Source organism: Lontra canadensis, unplaced genomic scaffold, assembly GCF_010015895.1.
Source record: "Lontra canadensis isolate GAN:19392208 unplaced genomic scaffold, GSC_riverotter_1.0 scaffold7, whole genome shotgun sequence".
NCBI lineage: Eukaryota > Metazoa > Chordata > Mammalia > Carnivora > Mustelidae > Lontra > Lontra canadensis.
In genome coordinates, this window is record NW_022631001.1 from 14,147,705 (window position 1) to 14,174,492 (window position 26,788).

General features: G+C 36.5%; 1 protein-coding gene across 7 annotated transcripts in view; it reads left to right on the forward strand.

Moving 5' to 3' along the window:
• Window positions 1-26,788, forward strand: part of DLG2 (discs large MAGUK scaffold protein 2) — a 1,980,468-nt gene that overhangs the window by 6,316 nt on the left and 1,947,364 nt on the right. For 6 of the 7 annotated variants that reach the window (XM_032852928.1, XM_032852923.1, XM_032852924.1 and 3 more), the window contains exon 2: window positions 7,454-7,585. The exons of the other annotated variant lie outside the window; for it this stretch is intronic. In XM_032852928.1, the coding sequence (XP_032708819.1) occupies window positions 7,454-7,585 (132 nt within the window). The remainder of the gene's footprint in view (window positions 1-7,453; window positions 7,586-26,788) is intronic. 7 annotated transcript variants of the gene reach the window in all.

Below are 26,788 nucleotides of genomic sequence, written 5' to 3' on the forward strand. Positions count from 1 at the left end.
TCAGAAATGATATTTAGTGTATCCTTCATGATGTTTAAAATTATTAAGGAGGTAAATGTGGAAACAGGCAATTTCATTGTTGTGCAGCGAGGTTAACACACTGTCATGTCATAGAGCATCCAACATCATCTAGAGGAATCAGGGAATTCTTTCTGGAGAGGTGACAATTAAGATGAGACACAGAAGACCAGTAGAGGTTTACCAATGTGGGAGATGGTAAGATGCTGTTTCAAATCATTATTTATTTTCTTTGCCTTCAACTTACCATCATGACCTCTATCATCATCATCATCATCATCATCATCATTATCATCAATAGCAGTGATTGTGAGAAAAAACCTAGACCAGTAGTCAGACTGGCTTCTAGAAGGGACAAGATTAGATAATCATTGAGATGGGTTCTTAGTCTATAAATTCGGTCTTGTAAGGAATATGCATTTTCTGTAGGTTAACTTTATTTTTTAAATTTTTACTTACTTATTAAAAAGATTTTATTTATTTATTTGAGGGAGAGAGAGTGCGAGAGAGAGCAGGAGGAGAGGGAGAAGCAGACCCCCTGCCGAGCTGGGAGCCTGATGCTGAGCTCCATCCCAGGAGCCTAGGATCACGTCCAGAGCTGAAGGCAGATCACCAATAGACCGAGCCACCCAGGCGCCTGGTCAACTTTATTTTTGATTCTTGGTCACTGAGTAGTGGACAAAGTCACTTTTGAGGTTTCCCTACTTTTCTGGGATTGTGGTAGAGTTCCACCCGGAAGGGCAGTATAATCTGGTCATTGATCATCCTATATATAACAGCTTACCCCTAAGACATGAGTTGTGTCTGGATAGTTCTTTCTGGTCTGGTAGTGATTTGCTACTTCCCAGACATGGGTTTTTTTTACCCCAGAATTTCTGTATTTCTCTTTACTTCGATGGAAGTATGATGCCATTCCTTGCTGGGTTCTTTCTGCCTTCTAGGCAATGGTATAAGGAAGCAGAGCCTAGATCCCTGCTGTCTTGGAAACTAAAGACCTCTCTCTCTCCTTCAGCTGAGGAAACTTTTTTCTAGACTGGGGAGGAGCTAAAATATCTCTCTATGTCTCTCTGTAAATACATGTGAATCTTTCTTTCATCTCTGTAGCAAACCCTTTTATTCTGAGAGTTTAGGCTATAGGAAAGCAAAATGGGAATGATTTAAAAATCATTCTGTTTTTGTCCTGGCACATACCTGCCTTGAGGTAATCAAATACAGGACCAGTTACCTGCTTAGATGAGAAGAAAGAAAATGGGCAAGTTTATGGAGAGAATAAAATTGATATCTCAAAGTGCCAGTCTCCCACATGTACAAAAGAGTTTACATGCCTCCTTATGATGATGCCACCAGGTGACCTTGTGAAAATCAAGTAATTCTCCTGAATTTCAGTTTCCTTTTCTAAAAGGGGTTTAATATGTTCCCTACCTCTTAATGTGTGTTATTTCTTTTCTACATCAAATAAGGTAATGTATCTGAACTTTACTTTTATGAAGTTAGTTAGTGATAGAATTAGGACCAGAAGCTCATCCAACGTTCTTTTCATTGTATGAGTGTGGTGTTCTTGGAACAAATGAATGGCATCATAGTGCAGTGGAGAAGAGCCCAGGGATGGAATCCAGTCTTTACTATTGGCTGGCTAAGTTATCTAAAGAAAGTTAACAGATTGAGCTTCAAATTCCTTATCTTAAAACATAACTGTACTAATAATACTCACCTCTTAGGACTAATGTGTTGGCCAAATAAAAACATCTAGTCCATGTAAAAGTTGTAAGTAGGAAAGTGCTACAGAAATGCTTATCATCAGAATAATTTTTTTCTTTGGTCCACTGAAGAGGAAAGGTGTGTTCAGAGTCAGTCCCCTTCTGTTAATGGTCTGGGTCCAGCTTCCTGACCATCTTTTGGAGCAAGCCTGCTCAGATATGACAAGGACACATCTGCTTGCAGACAGGAAATGCCATACTATGCTTTTTAAAAATATTTTTTGGTTACACTTCTTATGGGTATTATCTCTTTCATTGGTGCTAAAATAATTTGTAGACCTTCCTTTATCTACAGAATGGTAATAATCTTTAGATTAGCTCTAAGTCTGGTCAGACATTTTTTCCACTATTCAAATTTGAAATTTTATCTCTTTTTTCATTTTCTTTTTCTAGTTTGCTATAACTGGAATATTTCAAAATTCAGCTGTAGGTGAAACTTGCTCTAGTCTTGCTTTCTATTTATTACTACTTAACCTTGCAATTTCCCCATTTCTCTTTAACAATTCTATAGAACTGAAAAATTATAGAATTTAACAATTCTATAGAAAATCTGGAAACATGGCTTATTTGAAAGGTAGTAATAAAAATTTTCCTCTCTGTATAGTATCTTTTTGTTTCAACATTGAAAATACCATATCAACAGGTGTTTGTTGAAGTATATTAAAACAATTTTTTTTGGGCGGGGGAGTAAAGTATAATTGCCAAAATTACAGAAAGAAGAAATACTATGATCTTTTCCCAGTAAGTCAGGTTTCATTATGGCATAATATTTTAAAATAGGCTTTGGTGCCAGACTGATTAGGATTTGAATCCTGATTTCAGCACTTACTGGTTGTGTAGCCTTGGGCAAGTTACTTCATTTCTCTCAGTTTATGTTTCTTCATTTGCAAAATGTGTAAAATATTATTTCTTAGGTGGTACCTGAATGGCTTGGGTTAAGCGTCTGACCTTTGGTTTGGGCTCAAGTCATGACCTCAGGATCCTGAGATCCAGCCCCAGGCTTCATGCTCGACAGGGAGTCTGCTTGAGGATTCTCTCTGTCCCTCCCCCTGCTTGCATGCATACTCTCTCTCTCGAAAAATACATAAAATCTTAAAAAAAATTCTTCTGGGGCTTATTACTCTTCCTTGGGTAGAAGGCCAAATTTATCATGGTCTCTATTGACATCAGCTTCTCTCCTCTCATGATACCTGGTACCTCATCATAGCATTCTTACACTCTATTTTAATTTTTTACTTTGTTGAAATTTCCTATTGAATTACCCTTACTTTCATTCAGTAATCTTTGTGAGTGTAGAATATTACCTATATTGAGTTTCCAATATCTGGAGCATAGTAAGATACTCACTAAAATTGGGGTGCCTGGGTGACTCAGTTGGTTGAGTCATTGCCTTTGGCTCAGGTCATGATCCCAGGGTCCTGAGATAGAGTCCTGCATCGGACTCTCTGCTTAGCATGGAGTCTGCTCCTCTCTCTGCCTCTGCCCATTTTGCCTGCTCATGATTTCTCTCTCTCAAATAAATAAAGAAAATCTTTTTAAAAATAAAAAAATAAATAGCTGATTAATGAAAGAAAGAACTTATTATTTTGATCTGCCAGACTTCTAAAGGTAAGGCTATTTTTATGTTATGAATACAATTTTTATGTTAATTAAACTTGGAAAATTAGTAATTCAACATTTAATGCTAGATTCTAAAATTCACCGATACAATTTATTTCTGATTCCAAGTTCCTTTTTTTTCCCCCAATAAAAAATGACTCAACTCTTTTTCTGGAGGATTAAGGGTGGTAGTATGGAGAGAAGGCTGTACTTGCAATCAAAGGTTTTAGCATTAAGTTCTAAATCTGTTATTTAGTAGCTCTGTGCTCTTGGTCAAGCTACTATGGATTTCATTTTCATGTGTAATAGACATGATATGAGTTCTCAATGGTGAGAATCAGAGAAGATAATGCATGTAAAATTTCTTTTTAAACTGTAAAAAATGTTGCATAAATTTATGTAAAGAAATTTCATTATTCTAACAGCTTTGTTCTCTGAGATTTGTGTATTAAGTTCACCTTTTCTTCTACTATACTTTCATCTTTTTTTCTTAACAATACTATATATTCAAAAATTGTTCCACTTTTAAGTTGTTGCAAATAATTTTATGTGTCATCGTTTCCTTGTTTTTTTTCTTTTTTTTAAAAATTAAAAAAATTTTTTATAAACATATAATATATTTTTAGCCCCAGGGGTACAGGTCTGTGAATTGCCAGGTTTACACACTTCACAGCACTCACCACAGCACACACACCCCCCATTGTCCATAACCACACCACCTTCTCCTGACTTTTCCTTATTTTTAAAAATTATTTAAAAATAGCACTATTGCCATTCACTGTTTCAGATTTAAATTACATGTCTCAACTTATTTATAACTCCTGGCAATGTTATTCTTAAACCAAAGAGTTGAACCTTAATTAAGAGACACATGACTACCCACAATTCCAATTATGTAACAGTCACCATACCCTTTGCATTGCATATTTCCTGAAAAAAATTTATTTTAATAAATTATTTCCCGCTCTCCCCATTTCTTCCTCTGCCTGACTTCAGGTAATCCAAATTTAGTTTCATTCTTTCAGTAGTTGAGGAGTCATATGAAAATAGATTTCTTTTAAGAATGAAGAAAATAGGAGATGGGGTACCTGGGTAGCTCAGTTAGTTAAGTGTCTGCTTTCAGCTCAGGTGATGATCCCAGAGTCCTGGGATCAAGCCCCATGTCAGGCTCCCTGCTCAGCATGGGGTCTGCTTCTCCCTCTCCTTCCTTCTGCTTTCTCTCTCTCTTACTTTCTCTTTCAAATAAATAAATAAAATCCTTAAAAAAAAAGAAAATAGGAGAATTGAGGTCATTACATTGGCAATTCAAGTGAAAAATTCTCCACTTATAACTGGTTACTTGAATATCAATTAAAATATTAGTGCTGACTTGGATAATTATCTCAACTTTCCACTTTCTTCAACTTGTCAACATCTGTCTAGGGATTTTTGTCCTGTACAACAGGATCCTTGTCATCTTATCTTTTTTATTTTTTTATTTTTTGCTTAATTTTTCGTCTGTACAAAGGTATCTAGTTTTATATTACCCTCAGGCTCAAGCTTTGATTAATCAGAAATAAGAATTTAAGTAGAGAGAGATAAAGGGCATAATGGAATTGACACAAGAATGTGATCATTACTGATAATCAAAAGAAGCAAGAAGGGCAGCCATAATTCCAGTGCTAGATGCTGGCATGCAAAAGCCCAAATTGTCTAAGAGACACTTGACCATATTGACCACTTGTTTTTTTCTTATATTCTAGCATCTTATTTTATGTGTCATAAAATAAAATTTCTTATATAGAGATGAGAAGCAAAATAAGCTCTGTTGGTTTGGAGAACATCTAGCTGCTCTAATCCATACAATGTCTTCCCTGGGTAGTTAGTAGGTAAATATGTATTGAATGAGTTAGTGAAAGTCCTCTTATCTAGCAAATTACATTTATAGATATGATTATGGAAATGCTGTTGATACATTTTTAAGAATTATCACTCATAAGAATAAAAGATCAGAGTATGTGAATACCTACAAAAGTGACACAGAAGTGAAAAAGAGCTTAAAAATTATAATTGTTGGGGCCCGTGGGTGGCTCAGTGGGTTAAACCTCTGCCTTTGGCTCAGGTCATGATCTCAGGGTCCTGGGATCAAGCCCCACATCGGACTCTCTGCTCAGCAGAGAGCCTGCTTCCCCCACTCTCTCTGCCTGCCTCTCTGCCTCCTTGTGATCTCTCTCTGTCAAATAAATAAATAAAAAATCTTTAAAAAAGTTATAATTGTTAAAAAGAGAGAATAAAAAGTAAATAAATAAAAAATAAATAAATAAAAAAGTACCTTCTGGTACTTAGTGTATTTAGTACTTAGTGTATTTTCAAAACTAATGAATGAAGGGATAAAAAACACTAAATCATGAGGCATTAGAGATACCAGAAATACAGAGCCCAAAGATACATATAAGTACTGAGGAAGACATGCTATAATTATGGTATTGTTGATTACTTATGTTAGTGATTAAGAATGGGTTCAAAAGTGAGGTCAGTAAGCCATAATCATTTCAGGGAAATTACTGATTTTTTAATCTGGTCAAAATGTGGATTCAAATAGTTGTATTTTTACTCAATGAGTTTAAATATTATATTTAAATGAAGTATTTTACCATGCAAAGTATGAAACATTTTAAAAAGTTAAAGATCTGCCCAATGTATTAGCATATGTTTATATCTTGTTCTAAAATTAGAGAAGGCTCCCTTTGTATCCACATTCATTTATGTTTATAACCTTTTTAGGTAAAAAATTGATTACATGACATTCTTCTCCATTTATTATTGCCTATTGAAATTCTCCTTTCTTTCAATGGAGTAAGCTTGAGGTTTGCTATGTTATATAGGAAAACTGGGGAAGACCTCATTTGTACAGTTGTATAAGAAGTTGTGCTTCTTCCCAAGTCTGTGTTCAATGACATCATGTTGGCATCTTGAAATTGGCCATGATGGGAATATTTACACCTTGGAAATTGCACATGCTACAAATCAGGGCTTGATTTATTATTTTGCAAAAAATGTGGTAAAGAAAATGTTAATAATGTGAATGTAAGTTAAAAGTATATTCCTTTGGGCCACCTGGGTGGCTTAGTCAGTTAAGCATCCAGCTCTTGGTCTGGGCTCAGGTCACAATCTCAGATCAGGCTCATGAAATCGAGCCCCGCGTCAGACTCAGCATTGGGCATGGAGGCTGCCTGAGATTCTCTTTCCCTGAGGCCATGGGTGTCTCAGTTGGTTAAGCAGCTGCCTTTGGCTCAGGTTATGAGCCCCGTGTCCCACTCTGTGCTCTGCTTCTTCCTTTCCCTGCTTATGTCTGATCTATCTCTCTCTCAAACAAATAAATACAATCTTTTTTTTTTAAGATTGTATTTATTTATTTGACAGAGAAAGAAAGAGCGAGAGCAGGAACACAAGCAGGAGGAGTGGGAGAGGGAGAAGCAGGCTTCTCCCTGAGCAGGGAGCCCAATGCAGGGCTTGATCCTAGGACACTGAGATCATGACCTGAGCCGAAGGCAGATGCTTAATGACTGAGCCACCCAGGCGCCCCATTATACAATCTTAATTAAAAAAAAAAAAGATTCTTTTTCTCTCTGTCTCCCTCTGCTCCCCCCCCAACTCATATGTGCGTGCACTCTCTCTCTCTCTCAAAAAGCAAAATTGTATTATGTCTCTAGCAATTATACTGTGATTAGCATAGAAGTTGAGGAAGTATTTGTCCACTCTTCAAAAATTATTTGATTCAGTACAGAAATCACAAAATTGATGAAGGAGTGAGTGAAGGTTTATCACATAAGCCATCTTGTTTCATTTTCATCTTATTAATGTAACAAAAAAAATCAACCAATATTTATGTCAGAACTACTCATTCATCAATTATATGCGTAAGCTGGCTATTATTATAAGAACTGGGCAAAAATCAACAAAATATTCTTGAGAATTACTTGATTATATGGAATTTATAATGGAAGTTACATATCTTATTTTTTGTACATTTCATGTTAAATATTAGGTTTCAATTTTTCTCGGACTGTAAGATAGAATTTTAAAATCATGTTTTTCAGATACTGACCGAGCTTTATCATTACTGGAAGAATACTGCAAAAAATTATGGAAACCAGAGGAACAACAGTTGAAAAACGCTGTTAAAAAAGTGATGGGTATCTTTAAGAGCAGCTTATTCCAAGCTTTGCTAGGTATGTATTACAAGTTTATTTATCATCTTAATGGTCAGAATGTGCTTAACAGTTTGAGTAATGACCTAATGCTAACTAAATTTAAAACTGGAATAATTTTCCTTGTAGGTGGAAAGAATGATTTTTTTTTCTTACTTAAAGCTAACCTAAAGAAGAACTGTGATGAAATAGAAAAAAAAGTGTAGGTTATTAGAAATATAAATATTGAGGGGGTACTTGGGTGGCTCAGTTAAGTGTCTGCCTTCAGCTCAGGTCATAACCCCGGGGTCCTTGGATCGAGCTCCACACTGGGCTCTCTGCTTAGCCGGGAGCATGCTTCTCCCCCTCCCTCTCCCTCTGCCTGCTGCTTCCTGTACTTGTGTGCTCTCTCTCTCTGTCAAATAGAAATAAAATCTTTAAATAAATAAATATTGGAGGAATGTTTTATATAGGAAAAAGCTTACACAGGAATAAACCTGAACAGTCAGTGGTAAAAAAAATTGAAGACAAATGCCTTCCTTTAGAGAAGGAATTGGCTAGCTCAAAAAACAATGGGCCATTTCTGTTCAGAATCATAGTTCTACTTTTACTCTCCTCTTAAGACAAAATTAAGATATTCTTTTCATGTTTTGCTTCTCTTGTGAAGGTTTATGATCCATACTGAAAAGTTTATTGGTAAGAATCTCAGTGCTCTGGGGTGCCTGGGTAGCTCAGTCAGTTAAGCAACTGCCTTTGGCTAGGGTGGCTAGGGTCATGATCCCAGAGACCTGGGATTGAGTCCTGAGTCGGGCTCCCAGCTCCGCAGGGAGCCTTCTTCTCCTGCTTCACCTTCTCCCCTGTCATGTTTTCTTTCACAAATTAAAAAAAAAATCTTAAAAAAAAAAAGAAAATCTCAATGCTTTGGAATTTTAGTCAGTTTGTCATAAATTTAACCATATAATGTCAACCTTAGTTTAATCTCTCATATTAAAAATTGTGAAGAAATTCAAGGATTTAGCTTATGTATGTGTGTCTTTATATGTATCTTTTGTATTTATGCAGATAACTTAATTCTTCACATAATATTTTGGTAGTCAAAATAAACTAGCAAAAGATATAAACAAATACCTCCCCTCAACAAAAAAACCAACTAAACAATTAAAATTATACTATACTATCTATAGTGTATATATATGTATATATATATACTATTTATACTAAAATTATACTATACTATCAATTATACTATAGCTTACTAAACTTAAACAGTACTTTTTTTTTAACAGTACATTTTAAAGATTAACTGAGTCTACTAGACATTATTACTTTCTCAGGTCTGGTGGTTTATATATAAAATATAAAAATGGGAACTTATGAGGATTAATTTTGAAAATATTTTATCTATGGTTTTATTATGTCTATACTTGTTGACAAAAACTCCAACCTTAGGGTGTGACTATAAAAAAACATTAAATTTTGAAAATTTAAAATTCATCTGTTGAATAAAAATAGAAGTAAAATGCTTTAAAGGATTGTTTTGCCTGTGGATTAATTTCTTTAAAATATTTTTCTGTGGCTGGTAAAATTTAATGACACAAATAACTATAATCATCTTAGTTGGTATTAAATAAAAACAACTCTAAATGGAGTCTTACAGAATTTAAATAAATCCTGTCATTAGAGAATAGTATTTTAGAGAACATTTTTAAGCCCCAAATTTCTCAATTAAAAGTTGATGGTTTCATCTAGTTGATAATTAGTAAAGGCTGTTAACTGAATGGCAGTATCTCTGAGTAGATTTGTGTGATGTGCTTAGTTGAGAGTGACCAAGTCTTTTGAGAGCTTGAATTTCTGAGAGCTTGATTTAGGAAGAACATTGTTGGATGCTTTAGATAATTTTACTATATTTCGGTAATGTTGCCATTTGGTATCACAATATCATTACATGGGGAATAAAAGGGCAAATGAATGACAGAGAATTGCATTTTGCCATTGTTTTGGGTGAATTATAAATATCTTGGCAAAAAGCCTATAGCATAGTTTGAATTTCTCTAACAAGATGAAAGGCAACAATAATCTGTAAAAAGCTGTTATATAAGTAATCCTGGTGTCCAGCTTTGAATGGATAGATTTGCTCTGGCTGGTCTTTAGAAGTCATTTTGGAATAAACCAGACCACAAAGAATGGAGCAACATTGTACAACAAAACATAATTTTCATTTCAATTCCATGTGTGTTGCTAAATACTGATAACTAATTTATTATTGTTGAATATTTGAGTGTTCTCACTGTTTTTCTTTAAGCACTCAAAAGAAAAACTATATAGCCCTCTGCATCCTGAAAGGGATTATATTATTATAAAAAGATAAGCAGAGAGCTATTGATAAATAGAGTATTATTTATGGTCTATAACTTCCTGTTTGGACCAACTACCTCCTACCCCACCACCTGCCCTTTTTTCTGTTACAAGTAATGGAACATAGTGGCTTTACCCATTGTTCTGATATTCAGATAGCCAGTATATTGAAGTAACACCCTTCATGAATCTCAGTTAACTAGAAATAGAAGGGAATCATAATGCAGAAAAACCAGTACAAATACATAGTAAAGTAAAATATTATTATTGCAAGATATACTGTAATATTTACATATCACTAGGCAACCAACCCTTCTCTTGAGAGATGAAAAGCATCACTTCAAAAATTAACACAGCCTCCTTCAGTGATCCTTCCATCGTGTGCCTAAAAAAAATCCCAAACACTGTTATGTCTTAGGTTGTGTAATCTGTGAGGGCAGAATTCTGACTATGTAATTTTGACCATTATTATAGTGCATTAAAGCATTTTATAAATGAGTTCTGTGATAATAGGGTGGAAGGTGATAGCAAAGATATTGTGTTTTTTAGTTTTTAAAATAGAACTTTACCTGATTACAAAAGTAATATATGTTCATTCTTTAAAAATCAAAAATAAAGTAAAAGGAGAATATAAAATTTTATGGTAGGACACATTCCTCTTATGGTAAATAGCAGGATGTATGGTAAACATAGAGAATGGTGAATACTTTGATTAACTTTCTCCCTCCTTCCTCCTACAGTTTCTGTATCCTTTGCTTTATTTCCCATTTATCAACAACTGACAGTGAAAAAAGACACTTAACTTTTAAAAAGTTAGTAATTAATGTTCATCAATGTTCAAAAACAGGAAAAATACTTAAAATAGCAATGCACATTTCGATGTTGGGCTTAGGGTGACATCTTGTGGTGAAACTAAGGAAAAAGTTTTGTCCAATGGATAATTACAGTTTTATATGATCACATTATTAATAGTACAGATTTTGAATGTAAGTGAATTGGAATTCTGTGGTATTTTACAAAATAATTTAGCTCTGTCTTATTTGGTATGGCTAAAACATTTAGATTTTCAAGATACGCTGGTTATTATTCTTCATTTAGGTAATGAAGAAGCAAGATGGAAATGTTTTTATTATTTTGAAACTTCTCTTCCAGTTCTCCTTTGAATAAAGATTTATATTACCACCATAATTATTTGTAAAAATTATTTTAATAATATAATGGGCCAGCTCATTTTCAGATATATAGCACAAATGTTCTTTATTTTTATACCTTATTGAATTTTTATTTTTTTTTTTAAAGATTTTACTTATTTGAGAGAGAGGCAGAGAGTGAGCATGAGAGGGGGAAGGTCAGAGGGAGAAGCAGACCTCCTACTGAATCAGGGAGCCCGATGAAGGACTCTATCCCAGGACCCCAGGATCATGACCTGAGCTGAAGGCAGTCACTCAACCAACTGAGCCACCCAGGCGCCCTTTATTTTTATTCTTTATTCTTTACTTATACAATTGTGGACAGAACTATGTATATATTAATGAGTTTGAACTCCTTTCAAAAATCTTGTTAATCTTGTTTCTGATTTCATTTCCTTGTATTTCTTTTTAAAATTTATTTTTTTAAATTCAATTAATTTACATGGAGTGTGTTATTAGTTTCAGAGGTAGAGGTCAGTGATTTATCAGTCTTATATAACACCCAGTGCTCATTACATCATGTGCCCTCCTTTTTTTTTTTTTTTTAAAGATTTTATTTATTTATTTGACAGAGAGAGAGATCACAAGTAGGCAGAGCAGCAGGCCGAGAGAGAGAGAGAGAGAGAGGGAGAAGCAGGCTCCCTGCTGAGCAGAGAGCCTGATGCTGGGCTTGATCACAGGACCCTGAAATCATGACCTGAACTGAAAGCAGAGACTTTAACCCACTGAGCCACCTAGGCGTCCCATCATGTGCCCTCCTTAATGCCCATCACCCAGTTACCCCGTCCCCAAATCCCCACTCCTCAGCAACTCTGAGTTTGTTTCCTATGATTAAGAGTCTTTTATGGTTTGTCTCCCTCTCTGATTTTGTCTTAGTTTATTCCCCCCACTTCCCCTATAATCCTCTGTTTTATTTCTTAAGTTCCACCTGTATACTACAACTTCTTTTTCCATTCATCTGTCAATGGACATCTGGGCTCTTTTCATATTTCCTTTTGTTTCACTGAAGTGTTTGAGGGGGACTTTTGGGGAAAGATTTAGGACAGAATGGTCAGTAAAGTGGTATTTTCCTTAAAACCTTGCCAGCAGTAAAATCTTAGAAAAATGTATATCCCTTGCATGTCAGACTTTGCGTTAGAGTAGAATACTTTCATTTCCATAAATCTTAACGTAGAACCCTATGGACTCATAGGGGTGATACAGTAGATAGAATATATATTGGAATATATTGGATATTGGGATATACAGGAGATATACTACTGTGTTGATAATTATCACCTCCTTGTTGAAGCCTTCTCTCATATCCCTATCTGATAGCAGCTTTAGCCAGTCCTTTTATTATGTCTCACAGGGTTTTTTCAGATTACTATAAAACATTTGTTGTATTGCCTTTTGATACCCCCAGTATATGGACCTTAATAATAGTAGACCTTCAATACATTTTCCTTGTTCATTTACTCAGTAATTATTTTAAAAATACCTGGTATGTATTAGACATTGTGCTAGGAAATGGGGATATAACGGTAAACTATAGAGAGGATAGTCCTTGCCCTTATGGAGAAGTGAGAGAACTCAAGTGGGCAAAAGATATATTAGCTATGTGATTAGTTAATTATTTAAATGTAATGCTGGGAAGTGCTCTAAAATCAATGTGTTTAAAAGTTTTATCACATTTACTTTGAGTAAAAAAGAAGCCCCACATATTTTTCCAATACAGTAATTTCAATTTAATATTTTATTTCAGATAACATTTATGTGAAAACATCATGGCTATTTTGGTCTTAATTATTCATCATAATGTATAATTTTTACCACCTGATCATAAGATAGTCAAAGGATTTTTTTTAATAGATTATAGTGAATGTGAAAGTCCACATAGTTATTATGAATTTGGGAAAACTTGGCTCTAATCCTCCAAAGGAGATGTTCTCAAAAGTGTAGTTTTTTGGACCAGCAGCATCGGCATCACGTGGAAACTTGCTAACATTGTAAATTCTTGGGCCTTACTCCAAACCTACTGAATCAGAAACTCAGGAAGTAGGGCTCAGCAAATAGTGTTTTACTCAAACTTCCAGGTGATTCTGAGGCATGCTAAAGTTTGAGAACATATTCAAAATGATTAGATACTTGGCCACTCAAGGAGAGTAATGTAGTTTGTGAATATTATTAATAAATTTGGTGAGATAGGACTGTGGCATTTTTTTATTCTTGAGTTTAATAAAGATTTGATTTGATCTTTAATGAGTATAATGAGCCATTATTATTCTGGGATATAATTTGAGTACTTTAAGAACCCATAAATTAAAGAATATAATTATGGCATCTAATTTTCTTTTTAAAGTACAATGATATATCTTAAACACTTAAGTGATTTTTTTTTTCACTTGGATACTTGATGATAGTATTTACTTATGAGGCTATGTTTAGAGAACAGCAAAGCTACACTGAGATGTTGCTATTGGCACACACGAGGCTCATTCAGTAGGTAAGCCCTTACTGCCACTTACAGCCTCAAAGCAGGTGCTCCAGTAAAACAAATACATTACTGCATGTCGTGCACCTTCAAATAAGTCTTAACTAGTGAAAGCAGTGCATGTTAGATTCTTAGATACTAAGTTCTACTATGTTTCTACTTATTTGCTTACAGGACCTATTTACATAAAAGAATGTAAGTATTCCAGCTATTACAATTGAGTAATTAATAATTAATAAAGTATTTATGACATGTTTAATTTACATGGGCATATACAGATGGATGTTACTAGAAACAAAGTTCCTACCCTTAAGGAGGTTAAGCAATTGGGAAGGTAACATTCATATGCATATAAGGACAAGATAGGATATAATCAAGGGCCAAATTTTGAAAGCTAGACCAAAGTGTTATAGGAGTTCAGAGAAACATGGGGTCATTGCAGATTGATGTTACTAAGAAAACTTTTCTGTGAAAGGTAAGCTTGATCTGGGTCTTGTCAGTCTTGGGTAAGAAGAGGACAGAAAAGGACGTTTTTCCCCATCCATCCATTCATTCAAAAGATGTATACTGAACACTGAGCTAGGCATTGTAATATATACTGGGGAGAAAAGCATTAAACAAAATTGCATAAATAGTTTATATTTACAATTGTGATAAATGTTACAAAGGGGAAGGAGAGGGTGCTATGAGCAAAAGGCTTAACCTTCACAGTGGAATCAGGGAAAGCTTTCTTAGGGAAGTGGCATTTGAGGTGATAAAAATTGTACTGATTGATAGAGGTCAGAAGGAGAGTAACAAAATGGATACGACAAAAACAAGGGTTCAGGATGCTCTTGATATTTAGTTTTTAAAATGTCTTATAGGAATTAGATAAGGCATCACATTAAACTTAAGTCTTTTCCAAAGACTTGTTTAAATTTGAAAGTAAACTTGAAGAGCACCTGAATGACTCCATTAAGCGTCTGCCTTCCCCTCAGGTCATGATCCCAGGACCCTGGGATCGAGCCCTGTGTTGGACTCTCTCTCCCTTTGCCCCTCCTCTCTACTGTGCTCTTGCTCTGCTTTCACTTTCTTTCTCAACCAAATAAATAAAAATAAATATGAAGGTAAACTTGAGAAACAAGAGTGGTAAGCATAAAAATGTGGCCCTCGTAATCTTATCATAGCCCTTTGTTAAACTGTTGCATACTGAGTGTGATTAGTTGTGTTTCATGTCATCTGGAATCAGTATATCTTAAGTTAAATTTGACACTTTACATAGGATGCCATCAAAAGGGTTGGATGCCATTCTTGGCTCTGGACTTTGTATACTTGCTGCAGGATTTATGTCACCAGATGGCACCATTTAACTAAATTTATGTACTTTGGATGCTTATAAGCCTGGTTGTTTTTAAATGAAAGATGCTTTTATTTGTGCTAAAGCTGAATTAGAAAAAAATTAATTTATTTTGGTGGCATATGAGACTTCTATACAGAGTAAGGTAATGAAACCCGATAAGTTTCTTGAGAACATGAAAGGACTGGGCTGTTTTTGCTAAGTACATAATAAATAAAAGTTTGGTAATAATCACTGTCACTAATATATGGCAGCTGGCACAAAAGCAGAACACAATAGGTTTCCCCATCTAGGTTTTTGTATAGCCAGCATAATAATAATATGAATATTTTAAACTTAAATGTAATTTATAGATGTAGGGATTATATATATATATATATATATATATGAAATACAAACATGGAGAAAATTCTAAAAGATTATTTTAGGAATAGGCATTTCAAGATGTCTTCAAATATTATGATAATAATACGTTAAAAAATGTTGTCAATAGGGTATATGTTCTATTGAACCGTGGAACTAAATATTAATAGAACATCATATAGATGTTTTTTCTTAGTGTAAACATTCATCTAAAGGAAATGAATATTTATTACTTTCTTGGTTAAAAACTTCCTTAATATTTTCCTCATCTTTAAGCAGAATTAGTCACTTTCTTCCTTATGTTCCTGTATTTGTTCATATTTATGGTACAGCAGTTATTACAGTGTATTATTATTAATTAATTACATGTTAGTTTCCTAAGTAGACTGTGAGCTTCTTGAATGCAGGGACGGATTCTAATTCAGACTGATTCTAAGTGTGTAGCACATTGTCATGGAATATTCTATCATTAAATTTCTTTCATTTGACAAAATATATTTTGAACTCCTACTGTCTAAGAAGTACTGTATTAGGCTCTGGGAATTAGGTGACAAGATACATGTGGACCTGTTTTTGTGGAGTTCATGATCTGCTGTGAGAGAGAGACATTAAACAAATATGTACAATAATGATAAGTACTTTGAAAAGTTATTTGGATTAAACAGTAAAATCATAAGCAATTACTTGAACTGGCCAAATTCATATTATTGTACTGTGTGTGTTTAAAAATATTTATCCTTTTTTAAAAAAAGTTATTTATTTAAGTATTCTTTACATCCAACATGGGGCTTGACCTCACGACCCTGAGATCAAGATTCACATACTCTACCAACTGAACCAGCCAGGTGCCCCATTAAAAATGTTTAAATTCTGTATATTTAGGGAACCTGACTGGCTCAGTCAGTTAAGCTTCTGACTCTTGATTTTGGGTTGGGTCATGATCTAATCGTGAGATTGAACTTCCTGCCATGCTGGATGCTCAGCAGGGAGTCTGCTGGAGATTCTCTCCCTTGCCCTCACCATCTGCCCCTCCCCCCCAATAAATAAATAAATCTTTATTTTTTTAACTATTTTTAAAAAAATTATATTCATTTAGCCAACATATCATTTATCATTAGTTTTTGATGTAGTTTTCAATGATTCATTAGTTGTGTATAGTAACACCCAGTACTCATCACAACACATGCCTTCCTTAATACCCATCACCTGGTTACCCCTTCCTTCCATCCCCCTCCCTTCTGTAACCCTCAGATTGTTTCCCAGTGTCCAGAGTCTCTCATGATTTGTCTCCCTCTCTGATTTCTTCCCATTCAGTTTTCCCTCCCTTCCCAAGCAGTCCTCTATGCTATTCCTTATAGTCCATGTATGAGTGAAATCATATGATAATTGTCTTTCTCTGCTTGACTTAGTTCATTTAGCGTAATACCCTCCAGTTCTACCCATTTCAATGTAAATGATAGGTATACTTCCTTTCTGTTGGCTGAGTAATACTCCATCCATCTCCTTCTTTATCCATTCATCTGTTGAAGGTCATCTTGGCTCCTTCCATAGTTTGGCTATTGTGGACACTGCTGCTAAGAACACTGGGGTGCATGTGCACCTTCTTTTCACTATATCTGTATCTTTCGGGTAAATACCTAGTAGTGCAATTGCTGGGTCATAGGGTAGCTCTATTTTTATTGTCTTGTGGAACCTCCATACTGTTTTCCAGAGTGGCTGTACCAGCTTGCATTCCCACCAACAGTGGGAATGTCCCCTTCTCCACATCTTCACCAACATTTGTTGTTTCTTGACTTAATTTTACCCATTCTGACTGGTGTGAGGTGATATCTCATTGTGGTTTTGATTTGAACTTCCCTGATGGCTAGTGATGTTGAACATTTTTTCATGTGTCTGTTAGCCATTTGCATATCTTCTTTGGAGAAGTGTCTGTTCATGTCTTCTCTGCCCATTTCTTGACTGGATTCTTTGTTTTTTGGGTGTTGAGTTTGAGATGTTCTTTATAGATCATGGATTCCAGCCCTTTATCTGGTATGTCTTTTTTTTTTTTAAGGATTTTATTTATTCATTTGACAGAGAGAGAGAGAGAGAGAGAGAGATCACAAATAGGCAGAGAGGTAGGCAAAGGGGGAGGGGGAAGCAGGTCCCCTGCTGAGGATGCGGTGCTCAATCCAAGGACCCTGAGATCATGAATGAGCTGAAGGCAGAGGCTTAACCCACTGAGCCACCCAGGTGCCCCTGTCTGGTATGTCTTAAGAACAAGTTTAAATACTGTGTATTTATTGAAACCTTCTAGTAATATCTATTATTGTTGGAATTTCAAACTTCTCACCTGTGAGATTCTCCATCTCCTCTGCCTACCTCTCATCTCATCTCTTCCCCACTCACTATACTCCAGCCGCATGGCCTTTTTTCTTTTCCTAGATGACATTTTCACTTGCTTTTCTTTTGTTCGGAAGTACCTTTCTACCTAAATCTACCCAAATCTGCCTTATTGGCTTATATCATTATTTAGGTCCAGTGCCTCTGAAGTGCCTTTCTGTTTCACTCCCCATTTCTACCGCATCCCCAAGTCACATCTATCACATTTCCTGCCTTATTTTTGTGACTATATGGATCACAATGAGAAATTTTATGAGTTTTTTTTTTAAATTTTTTATTTCTTTTCAGCGTAACAGTATTCATTGGTTTTGCACCACACCCAGTGCTCCATGCAATCCGTGCCCTCTCCAATACCCACCACCTGGTTCCCCCAACCTCCCACCCCCCACCCCTTCAAAACACTCAGATTGTTTTTCAGAGTCCATAGTCTTTCATGGTTCACCTCCCCTTCCAATTTCCCTCAATTCCCTTCTCCTCTCCATCTCCCCTTGTCCTCCATGTTATTTGTTACGCTCCACAAATAAGTGAAACCATATGATAATTGACTCTCTCTGCTTGACTTATTTCACTCAGCATAATCTCTTCCAGTCCCATCCATGTTGCTACAAGAGTTGGGTATTCATCCTTTCCGATGGAGGCATAATATTCCATAGTGTATATGGACCACATCTTCCTTATCCATTCATCCGTTGAAGGACATCTTGGTTCTTTCCACAGTTTGGCGACCATGGCCATTGCTGCTATAAACACTGGGGTACAAATGGCCTTTCTTTTCACTACATCTGTATCTTTGGGGGTAAATACCCATAGTGCAATTGCAGGATCATAGGGAAGCTCTATTTTTAATTTCTTGAGGAATCTCCACTGTGGGGGAATCTCCAAAGTGGCTGCACCAATTTGCATTCACACCAACAGTGTAAGAGGGTTCCCCTAACTCCACATCCTCTCCAACACACATTGTTTCCTGTCTTGCTAATTTTGGCCATTCTAACTGGTGTAAGGTGGTATCTCAATGTGCTTTTAATCTGAATCTCCCTGATGGCTAGTGATGATGAACATTTTTTCATGTGTCTGATAGCCATTTGTATGTCTTCATTGGAGAAGAGTCTGTTCATGTCTTCTGCCCATTTTTTGATATTATTATCTGTTTTGTGTGTGTTGAGTTTGAGAAGTTCTTTATAGATCCTGGATATCAACCTTTTGTCTGTACTGTCATTTGCAAATATCTTCTCCCATTCTATGGGTTGCCTCTTTGTTTTGTTGACTGTTTCCTTTGCTGTGCAGAAGCTTTTGATCTTGATGAAGTCCCAAAAGTTCATTTTTGCTTTTGTTTCCTTTGCCTTTGGAGACATATCTTGAAAGAAGTTGCTGTGGCTGATATTGAAGAGGTTACTGCCTATGTTCTCCTCTAGGATTCTGATGGATTCCTGTCTCACGTTGAGGTCTTTTACCCATTTTGAGTTTATCTTTGTGTACAGTGTAAGAGAATGGTTGAGTTTCATTCTACAGAATGTCCAGTTTTCCCAGCACCATTTATTGAAGAGACTGTCTTTTTTCCACTGTATATTTTTTCCTGTTTTGTCGAAGATTATTTGACCATAGAGTTGAGGGTCCATATCTGGCCTCTCTACTCTGTTCCACTGGTCTATGTGTCTGTTTTTATGCCAGTACCATGCTGAATTGGTGATCACAGCTTTGTAGTAAAGCTTGAATTCAGGTAACGTGATGCGCCCAGTTTTGTTTTTTGTTTTTCAACATTTCCTTAGCGATTCGGGGTCTCTTCTGATTCCATACATATTTTAGGATTATTTGCTCCAGCTCTTTGAAAAATACCGGTGGAATTTTGATAAGAATGGCATTAAAAGTATAGATTGCTCTAGGCAGTAGAGACATTTTAACAATGTTTATTCTTCCGATCCAAGAGCATGGAATGGTCTTCCATCTTTTTGTGTCTTCTTCGATATCTTTCATGAGTGTTTTGTAGTTCCTGGAGTACAGATCCTTTACCTCTTTGGTTAGGTTTATTCCCAGGTATCTTATGGTTCTTGGTGCTATAGTAAATGGAATCGATTCTCTAATTTCCCTTTCTGTGTTTTCACTGTTAGTGTATAAGAAAGCCACTGATTTCTGTACATTGACTTTGTATCCTGCCACATTACTGAATTGCTGTATGAGTTCTAGTAGTTTTGGGGTGGAGTCTTTTGGGTTTTCCATGTAAAGAATCATGTCATCTGCGAAGAGGGAGAGTTTGACTTTTTCATTGCCAATTTGGATACCTTTTATTTCTCTTTGTTGTCTGGTTGCTGTTGCTAGGACTTCTAATACTATGTTGAACAAGAGTGGTGAGAGTGGGCATCCTTGCCGTGTTCCTGATCTCAACGGGAAGGCTGCAAGCTTTTTCCCATTGAGGATGATATTTGCTGTGGGTTTTTCATAGATAGATTTGATGAAGTTCAGGAATGTTCCCTCTATCCCTATACTTTGAAGTGTTTTAATCAGGAACGGATGCTGGATTTTGTCAAATGCTTTTTCTGCATCAATTGAGAGGACCATGTGGTTCTTCTCTCTTCTCTTATTGATTTGTTCTATCACATTGATTGATTTGTGAATGTTGAACCATCCTTGAAACCCAGCGATGAATCCCACCTGGTCATGGTGGATAATCTGTTTAATGTGCTGTTGGATCCTGTTTGCTAGGATCTTGTTGAGAATCTTAGCATCCATATTCATCAGTGATATTGGTCTGAAATTCTCCTTTTTGGGAGGGTCTTTGCCTGGTTTGGGGATCAGGGTAATGCTGGCTTCATAGAAAGAGTGGAAGTTTTCCTTCTGTTTCAATTTTTTGAAACAGCTTCAGGAGGATAGGTGTTATTTCTTCTTTGAAAGTTTGGTAGAATTCCCCAGGGAATCCATCAGGTCCTGGGCTCTTGTGTTTTGGGAGGTTTTTGATCACTGCTTCAATCTCGTTACTAGATATTGGTCTATTCAGGTTGTCAATTTCTTCCTGGTTCAATTTTGGGATTTTATAGTGTTCAGGAATGCATCTATTTCATCTAGGTTGCTTAGCTTATTGGCATATAACTGTCGATAATAACTTCTGATGATTGTTTCTTCTTCCTTGGTGTTAGTTGTGATCTCTCCCTTTTCATTCATAATTTTATTATTTTGGGCTTTCTCTCTTTTCTTTTGGATTAGTGTGGCCAATGGTTTATCTATCTTATTGATTCTTTCAAAAAACCAGCTTCTAGTTTCATTGATATGTTCTACTGTATCTCTGGTTTCTACCTCATTGATCTCTGCTCTAAACTTGATTATTTCCCTTCTTATGCATGGAGTTGGTTTGATTTGTTGTTGATTCTCCAGTTCTTTAAGGTGTAGAGATAGCTGGTGTATTCTGGATTTTTCAATTTTTTTGAGGGAGGCTTGGATGGCTATGTATTTCCCCCTTAGGACTGCCTTTGCTGTATCCCATAGGTTTTGGACTGAAGTGTCTTCATTCTCATTGGTTTCCACCAATTGTTTAAGTTCTTCTTTGATCTCCTGGTTGATCCAAGCATTCTTAAGCAAGGTGGTCTTTAGCTTCCACGTGTTTGAGTTCCTTCCGAACTTTTCATTGTGATTGAGCTCCAGTTTCTGTTTATGAGTTTTTTGCAGGCATTTCTCCACCAGAGTGTAAATTCCATAAAGCAACCATATTGCCTGTCTTATTCATTGCTATATCTGTTACATTATCTTAGTGTCTATCACATAATAACCACTAAATAAATATTTATTAAATGAATGGATGAATAAGGGAGTGTTGTTGCATGCCTGATACTATGCTAGATTCTTTTTTTTTTTTTTAATTTTATTTATTTATTTGACAGGCAGAGATTACAAGCAGGCAGAGAGAGAGAGTTGGAAGCAGGCTCCCTACTGAGCAGAGAGCCTGATGCTGGGCTTGATCCCAGGACCCTGAGATCATGACCTGAGCTGAAGGCAGAGGCTTTAACCCACTGAGCCACCCAGACGCCCCGATGCTAGGTTTTTAAGTTAAAAATGTCCTCATTTGAAAAGAATAGAAAGCTTATGCAAGTAGGGTTTTATTTTTTACTGCTTAAGAAGAAATCTGAAGGTAGAAAGTTGCTGGCCTTAGGTCAGCATCTCAGTAATGTTCTGATTAAATGTCTCTGCTGAATTGAAATTATAACAAGTCCTTAGGGAAGAATGTAGGAATATAGTGCCAGGAGAGCCCAAGGCAACTGTTGTCAGCTGGGCAGAGCACCTCGGAGCTTCCCTTGAGCCAAGAGAATGGACTCCAGGTTCCACCAAAGAGATTTCTCCATGAGAACCCATTAGTATGCTCATTGACCAGATGACAGGGACATCGCTCTAGGACCAGAGGAGACAAACAACAGCATTTACATCCAATGAATCCAACTGATTTCTGCTCCTAAGACTATGATGGCTATGATGGCAGATAAACCATATGCCCCCTCTGCCCACTGCCAGAACTATCTACTCCCATATAACTGGGCATTATTTTAGTGCGAAATAAGCAAGAGGAGGAGTAGGCTATAGGAATTTAGGGTTTCTGAAACAGCTGGATAAACCACAGACAGAGTAAATAAAGATTTATACATTTTGCTTGCTGATCATGGTGTAGTGGAAGTTTTATGTGTGACCCCATTTTACTGAGCATAGATCTCAATGTAGATTCTAACTTCTTCATACTCTTTTCAGACTTGTTATTGAATGTTGAAAAGGATTAACCACAAGAAGGAGCAATGGAAAAGGAATTATCTAACAAGTATCTCATAGGAAAGGCTTTCCTTCCATCCTGTTAGTTCTGGTTCCTGGAAAATGATAGAAGTGGTGGAGAATAAGGAACATTGATCTACTTAATTTTATTTACATTAGTTGGTCCTAAGAGTTGCTTAAGAAACCCCATAGCTGGGGCACCTGGGTGGCTCAGTCGTTAAGTGTCTGCCTTCTGCTCAGGTCATGATCCCAGCATCCAAGACTACTTTCTCCTTCTCCCATTCCCCCTGCTTCTGTTCCCTCTCTCCCTGTGGCTCTCTCTGTCAAAAAATAAATAAATAAATAAATAAATAAATAAATAAAATCTTAAAAAGAAAGAAAGAAAGAAAGAAACCCTATGGCTTTTTATTTATTTATGAGAGAGAGAAAGAGCATGCATGGGGTGGGGGAAGGGGCAGAGGAATAGGGAGAGGGAGAAGGAGACTCCCTGCTGAGAAAGGAGCCCAATGCAGGGTTCAATCCCAGGACCCTGAGATCATGACCTGAGCCAAAGGCAGATTTTAACCAACTAAGCCATCCAGGTGCCCAGCCCTGGACTTTCTAAAGTATGTGAGGAATTCCAAACATTCCAGTAGTAACCAACAGATATACCATGTAGCATAAATTTCCCTGATTTCTAGTTTCTGAGTCTCTGGGTTCTATTTTATATCAGTTTCCAGTTTGTTGTCAAAATGATAAATCTTCATGAAACCATAAGATTAACATTCTCTTTATAAGGCTGTATGTATATATTCAAATTGAGTCATCAAATGTACCTAGAACCACTTAACTCCAGGGGGCATGCCAGTTCTTACGAACTGCCTTAATCATGACTCCCTAGAAGTTCAAAGCACTTTTAAGTTCACAGAAACAAATTATACTGAATATCAAATAATACTTTCACAAAAACCTTGAGTTACAAAAATAAGCCACTTGAAAATAAACAATTAATACAGCAATAAGCTTCATGCTTTAGAGGTAGTTGTTGCAAAAGTTTTTTGAAGAAGAGTTTAAGAGCTCTTCAACTGATCAAAATAGGACAATAATTATAAGTATAAAGGTGAATTTTGGATTTCATTAATTGAGATAATTAATACATGAACAAAACCTGATTATCTTAGGTTCAGGTCTCCATTAACGTTTTTCAGGATATGTTTTTTTTTTTTTAAGATTTTATTTATATATTTGACAGAGAGAAAGACATAGCAGGAGAGGGAACACAAGCAGGCAGACCAGGAGAGGGACAAGCAGACTTCCCGCCAAGCAGGGAGCCCTATGTGGGGCCCAATCCCAGGACCCTGGGATCATGACCCGAGCTGAAAGCAGATGCCCAACGACTGAGCCACCCAGGCGCCCCATCAGAATACATGTTTATGTTCTTTTTGCCATTTTTCTCATAAGACCTAATTTTTAAAAAACTTTCCCTAGAAGGGGAGCCCCTGGAAATATGGGATATTGAGCATATTTATCAACTTTCTACAAGTTCTAAGCCAATTTTGGTGCTGGATACTTCCATTTCCCAAATTTGAGTATTTATAATTGTAACATGGACAAAGGTGAGGTAATTGAATGACTTTCTTTATAAACATAGATAATTATGGAGAGGAATAATGACTCTGCATATTGAATGAAAGACAATAGTAATGTAACTGAACTGAAGTTCATATGCCCCAATATGCAGTAGAACTAATACTAATACTGAGATGTTGAGTATGCAGTAAGGAAAGGATTTATTTGAGAGACAGTCAAATGAGGAGACAGTAGGCTGGCTCAAAATTGTTACTCTTGACTGAGATTAGAACACATTTTTATAATCATAGGCATTGAGATTACATAATGAAAGGGGCAGGGAAATTTATCACTATTTATAAGGAAAGATGGAACATGCATATTGAGCAAACATAGTAACATACATCCCATGTTCACTTTGGGATGCAGATTTATCTTTAAAATGAAGCAGAATTTGACCCCTGACATCAGGAGGTCATCTGCAGGACAAGGAGAGGGGCTGTGTGCATGTTCAGAGCTGGCATAAAGTAGATAGGGTCTTAAGCTTGTTATCTCTGGTGAGAAATGCAGAGACTTGCTTATCTGTTAGATGGAACCACATCTGTGGCCTTCATTTCTGTCAGTCCAGGTCTCTGTAGAGACATCGAGTGGATTTGTTGAGTGTCTGAAAAACAGGGTGCTTGGGTGGCTCAGTTGGTTAAGCAATTGCTTTTGGCTCAGGTCATGATTCTGGAGTCCCCAGATTGAGTCCCACATCAGGCTCCCTGCTCTGCAGGGAGTCTGCTTCTCTTGCTGACCTCTCTCCTCATGCTCTCTCTCTCTCATTAATAGATAAAATCTTTTTTTTTTTTTTTAAAGAGTGTCTGAAAAACAATAAAAACAATAGGTGTTCAAGGAGAAATAGGTCTCTGAAAACCAACTTTTAAGTTTTCTGTTAGTCTTAACCTTATTTACCCTAGGAGGCACTGTTTCAGTAATATTCTACATGATAATTTTGTATTTCAAATTTGAGTTATTGTTATTATTTTGGCTTTGTTTGTGAACAAGCAATGCCTTGGATCAGTTCTTTGATATCCTTTTTAGCAATAATTTCTTCCTCTACAACCTGTCAGCCACTTACTCCTTTGTTTTACTTTATATATTACCATTATTAATAACTACACCCCTCTAAAATCTCCACTCTCTGACCATTGCTCATCACCCTCTATTGATCTCATGTCTTTCTTTCTTCATCCCTTCCATTCTCTCTCTTTCTTTCTCTTGCCTTCTTTCTTGTTTAAAGTAGTCTCCATGCCCAACATGGGGTCGATCTCACTACTCTGAGATTAAGACCTGAGCTGAAATCAAGAGACGGACACATAACTTACTGAGCCACCCAGGCGCCCCAATGCCATTTGTTTCTCTGTTTCCCATAGCATCATTCTTTGATCCTTTAAGCTCTGCTAAACCATCAGCCCTGTGCATTTTCATGATCTGTAGCTACCACGATAAGTCTTCATGTCCCTCCTTACCTTACTCCTTACCTCCTTATCCTTAGAATATATGATTCATTGCTATAATTAGCCATTTGCATACATCTTCAATTTCTTTGTTGTTTCTGCCATCTGCTGGCAGAGTCCAACCTCCGGTTAAGTCCATCTCTGTCTATTCCGTGCCTGCACCATTGCAGCCAAATGTAGCTGAAGAAATACACACAACCTTAACTGGTTTCACTTTAAATTTGTGACCAGAAAGCCCATTATTTTCTTGGGCAGTTCACTTTCTTGTTCCTATAGGGAACATTTCATACCTTCTTTCTCCTCATATGCAATACACCTCACATTCTTCAATGTTATCTTCTGACTTTTCTTCATACTTTATCGAGACAATAAAAATAAAAGAGAATTCGCTTATATTTTTACCAGTTGATCTACTAACCTACCTATATTTGTATCCTTATATTCTGCCTTCCCTTTTATTAAAGTGGATAAACTGTCCCTCCTCTTATCTAAGGCCAAATCCTCTTCTTGGGTAGAGTATTGAGTCAGGAGTCGTAGAATGTAACAGAAAGCCTTCTCAGAGTTTAATGAAGGATCTGTTTGTAAAAATATGGGAGAGTTGAAGGAACTATTCAGGGATGCAAACACTTGGGGACTAGGAATAGTGGGAATCCTGAAGGAGCAGGGAAAGCAAGCTGTTACTGTAACACAGAGAGAACTGTAAGCACCGGAGGGGTCGCCTGATAGAAGCTATGGCTTTAGGAAGAGAAACCCAGCCACAGCCAAACCATGGCCCCCAAAACGAGAGAGTTGGGGGAATAAACATCCCAACTCCTCTCTGCTCTCTTCCCTGATCTTCTTCTGGTGCCTCCCATTAGTGGACCCCAACTGGAAGTCAGAGGCCAAGGTTAACATGGTTTCTTGAGGTCAGCCTCCTAGGGCTCAGAGCCGCATAGATAAGAGATAAAAGATGATCTGGAAGGGCAAATGGAGCAGATTCTTGACAGGTTTTCGTTTTCCTCATTTATATAAAAAATATGCCACTGTAAATGTTCTTTTTCTCTTTGCAATTAATTTACCTTCCTATTCAATTTTGTTAGCGCATAAACATCTCTTCTTAGAAGAAGAGTTCAGAATAAGGGTTAAGAGGATATTTGGGTTTATATCCTAGCTCCTCTGCCACTTGGTATTTGTGTGGCTCTGGGCAAGTTTCAGAACCATACTGTGTCCCAACTTCTCAGTCTATAAAATGAGGATAAAAATAGAAATACCTGTGTTGTTGGGTTGTCCTGAGGACAGATAAGCTAATAGATGTATTGCATTTCAAACAGTGCCTAATACATAGTGAATATTTGCTACTGTTGTCATCTTTAAAATCTC